General features: G+C 33.5%; 1 protein-coding gene across 1 annotated transcript; it reads left to right on the top strand.

Moving 5' to 3' along the window:
- The first annotated feature begins 501 nt into the window (after positions 1 to 501).
- Positions 502 to 3051, top strand: LOC128990933 (uncharacterized). The gene is made up of 2 exons (XM_054413594.1): positions 502 to 916; positions 2918 to 3051. The coding sequence occupies exon 1, from the start codon at positions 526 to 528 to the stop codon at positions 886 to 888; it is 363 nt and encodes a 120-aa protein (XP_054269569.1). The 5' UTR covers positions 502 to 525; the 3' UTR covers positions 889 to 916; positions 2918 to 3051.
- The last annotated feature ends 4502 nt before the right edge of the window (positions 3052 to 7553 follow it).

Here is a 7553-nt window from a genome sequence, read left to right as displayed (position 1 = left end):
AAAACACTATCCGTTCAAATTTATATAAATATGTATATATCATTTAAGTTTTAAGTTTTAAGAATTTAAGTTTTTGGCCTGTGGGGACATCAAAATGAAAAAGTGAATCGGTCCTTGGTCTAGGTCTTTCCGTGCCACCTACGACTTCTTCCCTATAGGAGAATTTGCTAAAATAAAAAAAGTACGGATTCTATTTTAAACTGGAATTATCAACTGACTGAAAATAAAATTTAAATTCAGCGAGAACCTCTAGCCAAACATTCCTAGATAAGTTTTTACAATCTGTTCTATAGTTGGCAGCCACGACTGTACCATGAGTCAAGAGAGTGATACACTTGTTTAAAGCGTGACCTCGCACTCTGGCTCAAAACCGCGCGCCGCAATGCGCCAAAACTGAGCCAATGATCTGGTAGTAATCGTCAGCTGTTCAAAGTCCAGCTGGCCACGCCGACGCAACGAGCCAAGCTGATGTGAGGAGGAGATAAAACCAGCTGTGGACACTCTGGAGCAGTATTCTGCTACAACATGTACGTGAGAATCGCTCTAGTCATCGTGCTCCTGGCGCAGGTTCACTCCCAGCCGATCAAGGAGGAACGCTCCCCGTGGGATATCATCACCCACCTGTCCACCGTACCGAGGATATTAGATGATGTGATTACGAAGGAGACGAAGATGGAGCTTCCGGAAGAGAAGAGTGTTCGACTACAGAGCGAACACCCGGCGCAGAATTTGCAGCTTTTCCCAGATAAAGAGGGCGACTTTTACCGACCCTGGAAAAACATCGTCTCCAGGATCTCCAGGTTCAAGAGGTCATTCCAGCAGGCTACCTCTGCTTGTGGTGGCTGGGGTACACCGCTGCCTATACCTCCGCCATGCAGAAGATCGTGATACTGATCTTCCCTCTTCCTTGTTATAGGTAAGTTAATTGATAAGTCTATAAGTTTAAGCCTCCATATGATTTTTGTCGAATATTTACCCAATATATACTAAAAATAACCCCCACCGCAGCAAACCTGCAGACTAAGTGAATTTCAATTTACCAGACTGGATTTACACTAAAATGTCTCCTTAAAATATCACATTTATTCCCTATTTAAATAGAATTAGTTTTACGAGTACTTAGGTTTGCTGCAACAGGGAGGGTAAAATATTGTTTTTTTATGGTAATAGTTTAGTAAGAAATTAATGTATTTTTCATATTTAATCAAAATATCTTCATAAACAAGCAAACTTCAACAGTTGACTTATTCTCTATAAGAGTAACATGGAAATTTTAAATTGGCAAGTTTTTTGAATTTTCTCCGTAACCATTAGGCGCATTATAACGCTTCAATGTACTAAATTATTTGTTTTTAAGCTCTACAAAATGGTTAGGAAAGAAATTGTGAAATTTTGTGTTCTTAGGGTAAAAAATGGGAAACCCCTATTTTTACCCCATATTAACCCCCCATAAACCCATCTTACCAGAGTCCGATCATGCTAGTTCGCGAACACTCGTTTGAATAAATGTAGGTTTACACGTTTATACCAAATGTTATCAAACTCGGATCATATTTGCTTGAGTTATTGTGCTTACGGACACGTATAATCTATATATACGTATATATAACGTATATATAAATTATATATACATATACAATATATATATAGGCCTATATATATTAATTTGAACGGATGGTGTTTTTGGCCTCTAGGGACCTGAAAACGATTAAAATCGGTCCCGCGTCCAGGTCTTACCATGAGTACTACGGTAATAGTTTATTCCCTATATGGGAAATTCGCTAACACAGAAAATTGTTCAATACAAATAAGCCTGTCATGGTTTGATAACGTAACTTTACTAACTTAAAATTAAAATCAGAAAATATATAATTATATAAACAGATGATTACTTTAAATTTACACTAATAATCAAGGAATTAGCTGCATATGTTTAAGTTTTAATTGCTTATGTTTAAAAACATTATTCACCCTGTTTTAATGTTTTAATGTTTAATGTGCGACTCTCCTCGCGAGAATTTTGTTGAACGGAATGAATTTTGCCAGGCACCAGCTGATTATAATTAGCCTAATTTTTGTTATTAGCCCCTAATTTATTTTATAAACATAAATAATAATCATTGTAGGCCTATTCAAATTGAAAAATTATGGTGAATGAACTTCATTTTTGCGCATAACTGTCCTTATAAAACTGCGTATACAGCTTTAAGATTCTTGCACAAATAATATGGGAAATCAAAAGAATATATAACTGCCTATATATAACTGACTCAAGACCGTTATACTCCACCATTTCATTTTATATCAGAGTATTGTTTTTTTTAATAGGTGAATAATATTGTTTGTTTACTGTCTTTATTTAAACTGTGGTCATATAAAATATATGCCTAAAGAACTATGTCTATTTAATGTGAAATATGTAAGAAAAAAAACCGAGATTAAGTGCGTTAAATTTTTAAAGTATTAAGTTCTGATAACAAATGTTTTTGTACAACATTGTGTCGTCCTCTAACTAGACCGTTTGCATATTTTATGAATTGGTTTGATAGCTTGAAGATAAATTCTAAATCCTAAAATTGATTAACAAAAGCAATCATATACACATAGGTACATGGTGATATTGGAGATATGAGCAAAATTCAATTGAGGAGGGATAAAACTCAAAATGGATAGAATCCGTTTGTTAGCCAATTTTCTTATGCGTATTCTGCCAACTTAAGTGGATCACGATGTCGAAACAACTAACATACGTCCAATATGTGAAATAATGTTTTCTTACTCAAAATCGTCTCAATGGTTGGAATCAATTAATTTTCATGACTTCGAAAAAATATAAGTGATACTTGTATAAAATCATGGTTTTTGCAGGATGTAAAGTATTAGCAATGTTTTTACCTGTCTGTACTTTGTATTTCAGATGTAAAGCTGTCAAGGATCAGACCGAAGTTTGGAAGATACACCGTCCCGAGTATTACGTGTCTTATCGTCATAAGTGTCATTATTAATTTATTTGTATATATTAGCTGTAATAAAACATAATTTTATACAGTATACATTAATGTTTACTCCTTTTGTTATTGGTCTAATGGTGAGGCAGTTTTTAAACTATTACATTATCTCTACAAAACACAAATACAATTTTCACAATATTTAGTAGCCAACATCTGTAAATACGAGATAAATCTAAATTGCTGAAAAACTTTGAGTTATAGCATAACGTTTAACCTTTGGCTGACTGTGTGAAAGTTTCGATTAATTTTGTTTTTTTCTGTAACGAAATTAATAAAGGGCATATATTCTAATTTAACTTTATTTCAACTTATTGGACATGTTCACAGTTGCCTTTATGCAACAAATGTGTACCGTTGAGAAATATACCAAGCTACAATTGAGTGTTTATGGATAAACCCATGCCTAAACATGGCCCAAGAGGAATACAGAACTAAAACTTTAACAAGTCAGTTTTTTTACAAACGAGAAATTTCCCATTCAAAATTGGTTACGTTATATTGTTTAGGAAAAGCGTGTTTGTTAACCTTTTATACAGCAATCTTTTTTACAACTAAATACCGAATAATGTGTTAGTTTCCCTGCAAAGTGATCTGAAGGAAAGTGGTAATTGAGTTTATGTTTGAGTATGGAACGTGAAATAATACCCATAGAAGGGGACGGAAACTGTTTGTTCCGATCAATATAACTTATTATCTAGGGCCACCAGAACGATCATAGGGAAAGCCACAATGCAAGTTGTACAGAAAATTGCTAATTAGTGGGGAACGTACAAACATTCAATCGTAGGTGATGAATCTCACTTAAGATCAGTGTTTGACATTCCGCAGTACCAAACTTTACTTTCTCGAGATGGCGAGTACACTAGATACGTGGAACTATAATGTATCAGTGAACTATACCCTAACTATTTACTTCAAATACACAGGGAAGTATCTGGAGAAACTGTGACCTGTTTTCGGTTCTGGTGAAGAAGTGTGTGGCTTGATGTTTATAGTGGCTATGTTGACTCATTACAACGCTACAAAACCTTCTCATAATCACCAGTTTGTGGGAAAAAAATTACAATAAATAAAATGTAAAAAGTCACTAACGTAGGATATAAGCACACCAAAACAAAATATGTAGATAATCATCGAATAAAAAAAGTAAAGAACAGTGATGGTAAATGTGATCTGGTCCCTACAAAAAAACACTGACTCCTTTCAATTGGGATGGTTAAATTTGATATGTCAATACTGCAAATCTATAAATTCCGAGTAAAACAGAGGAACCGGGACACAAATATATTATCCTTATGCTGTCAATGGGGGGAGGTAAAATTTGCTCCTTATCAACATTCTGAGTTCATGGAAAATCTTAGCAACTGTGCTACATCGAATGTAAAATAAACAAAAAAACTTTCAAAAAACTATTTGGATAATATAAGATCATACAACTCTGCATTTGCAATGGTGAGTTCAAAGTCTCATTTAGATGAATCAACGTATGGTGGTATATAACATTTTAAGATCCACGACTCCTTTTATCATCGAGTTGGACCGTAAAGTCCTTGAACATTATCTTTTGTTGCTGGCATTGTTCTCGTGGCGAAACCAGGGCAGTTTAACAGTTTAGATTTATTCAAAGAGCTGGATTTTTAAAGATCAGTTCAATAATTTCTATAGTAAAATATGCATCGAAAATCAAACAAGCTAGACAACATAATTTGAACCATCTGATTGGTAAAAATATTTGTGAAAAAAATTTTCATTGTTTACAAGTTTATTTTCTCTACTATTAATTGCTGATTATAAATATTTCTTAACTAGAATTTAAGGAATATATCTTTGTTCTAAATAAACATAGAAATTAACATCATGTAATTGGTAACTACGACCAAGCAACTAATTGAATATCGGGAATGCATGTTTCTTAAAATAAAGTTTATACATGACAGATCTTTTATTGTCCCACCTTTACATCCTACGCTAGGTTCTAGCCGGGAACTGATTTACACATTACTTCAGGCTAGATCTAGAAGGTCGTGGCATTATAACGTAGATAAATTCCATTAGTGATTGGCGGGATTTGTACCCGGAACCTCCAGCTCCGATGCCCCGGGCTCTACCAAGGACCACCTCGCTCCCACCATCGGCCAGTTCATACAATATAATAACAATACCAACAAAAATCCCACGATAGAGAAACCCCTGTATAATATACTTCACAAACTACGCAAAATATGATAAAACTATTTAATGATTATTTCGAGGAGAGATAATTTTTGTCAATCACGTTACTGTACTAAGGTAAGTAAGTATTCATTTAGGGATCACTAAAAATTAATAATTGTTAACGCAATAATGTAAACAAAAATATAATATGAGGTTGATTTAATTTAACATTACGAAAAGGTGTGCAACTGGTTTTATTACTGTTAGAAATTTAAACATAACAACATTCAATGTTTGATTGTATGAAACTACCTTGATAAATCCACATTACGATACATGCCAAAGGAAAATATTGTGAAACACATTAAGAAAACAATATCAACTTAATCGTAAGCCTAATTACTATTAGAAAATGTTAAATTTTTAAAAAATATATAAAAAAATATATATATAAAAGATAAACAAAATATAGTTAAACATTTACAGAAAATTTCAAAAAATAGTACCAATTTAATATAAAGGCTTTTACTTAAAATCAAGGATTTTGTAACAAAAACTAATCTCGTGAATTGTTTCTCGTCAAAATTAGATTTTGAATATTACCTCTTATATAAAATAAGAAATATAATAATACTTCAAGTCAAAATGTTTCACAAGTTACTAATGATGACAGATTCGTGTACATGCTCTAGCAAAAGCAGGCAAAATTGGTTTTTGTACCTTAAATTGATATCAGTTGGCATTCTCCATTAATATTTATTTAACTGCTCAGTAAACATAATATGTGTTAGATTGTTTGTTGACAAAACACATTTGTGACACTTATAAACACGTGCCATAATTGATTGTTAATTTCTTTTTTATATCTCCCCCCCCCACACAAAGGATTCTCATACGGTTGTTATAAATGTATAGGAGTGTGTTTGTTATTTCCGCTATTCTTACTATGTTTGTAAAATTAAAACTCACTGTCTTGACGGATGACGTAGTTTTACAACTAGTGGTGGGAAATGTAATTAAAATTCAAACACATTTGTAGTTTACCGATAGACTCCTTCATTCTCTAGTTCAAAGGATGGCTGCCAGTAAAAAGATGTATTTGGATAAATATAATAAAATAATATATTATAATACAAATATAATGGATAAAAGTATTTTCAAATGTGAAATTCCTTGATAAAAAAAAAATGACGATTGACATAAATCATTTACGTTGAAAAAAAAAATCTAAAGTTGAATTTCAAATGTTTCTTGTTTCTGGTTGGGGGTATGATTTAATATTGTAAATGCTGATTTATTTTAGAGAAACGTCAGTAACATTAAAGCCAACACAGTTTTGGTAGTTTTCCACAGTTCCAAAACAAGTGATAAACCAGAACTTCAGCTTCACCTTTTTTGAATTCCTTAGATACCAGATCACGCTGTGGTGTCGCTTGAGTCGCGTGATGTTTGGCGCCAAAAAATAAGCACGAGGCGTCCAAAGACTGGTCTTAGATAAAATAACGAGGAAACCCTGAAATAACCTTATCTATATCACCCGCTAGTTTTACTCTAGTGCCATGATCAGGTCCATAGATCGTAAGTGAAACCTTTCTGCCGCCATTCGTCTGTTGAATCGCGCAGTGTGAGCTTCCCCTAGTTATGGCGCTGTGTCGGGGTGCCTTGGTCCTAGCTGGACTTGTGTTCTTGGTAATAGTTTCCTGTCATTTCATAAGTGGTTCTCCGATATCTTCTAGTAAAGAAGCAGTTTACGAATCTCCTGAAAGTTTAGATTATCTTTCATCCAATGCTCTATTGACGTTACCTTCCAAAGGGAACGCACATTCTTCTGTCCAGCTAGAACCTGGAGAAAGACGTTACGCTCCGAGTTTAAGTGAAGTTATAAAAAGTATTCTAAGGTTCAAACGGTCCTGCTTAACAGGAGGTACCTGCCACAACTGGGGGATTCCGCAAGTTTTGCCTTCTCCATGCTCCAAAAAGGAATGAACAACTGTTGGAGTGACTGGGGTTTGAGTTGGAAAGCGCTTTTAAAACGTGTTGGTGGGAATGAATGTGTAAGTATATTTTGAAAAATGTTAATTATACCTCAAATTTACACAATTAAATCCAAAGTTTTTTTACTGCAATTGTTTGTTACTAAATCCATTAATTTTATGATTTATGTCATAGAGGCCCTGTTATTGTTTGCAAGATATTATTCCCTTTTCAACACAAAACACAGACACTAGGTTTTCTAAGTTACGCTGGTTAACTTTAACATTCCTATGCCTCATTGTTCACAATAAATTTGTAGGGCTTTTTTTGGTTATCAACAACAGCTTAGTTAATATTTTAATAATCTCAAATGAAAGTAAAATCGTTTGTTTCTTTACTTATTTGATAAAAAAA

Source organism: Macrosteles quadrilineatus, unplaced genomic scaffold (assembly GCF_028750875.1).
Source record: "Macrosteles quadrilineatus isolate MER2022 unplaced genomic scaffold, UCM_ALF_1.0 Scaffold_3__2_contigs__length_128488019, whole genome shotgun sequence".
In the NCBI taxonomy this organism is placed as follows: Eukaryota; Metazoa; Arthropoda; class Insecta; order Hemiptera; family Cicadellidae; genus Macrosteles; species Macrosteles quadrilineatus.
This window is presented reverse-complemented; position numbering and strand designations above follow the sequence as displayed.

What these genes read in the sequence shown, in the direction of transcription:
- LOC128990933 (XM_054413594.1), top strand. Translation starts at nt 526, where the DNA reads ATGTACGTGAGAATCGCTCTAGTCATCGTGCTCCTGGCGCAGGTTCAC.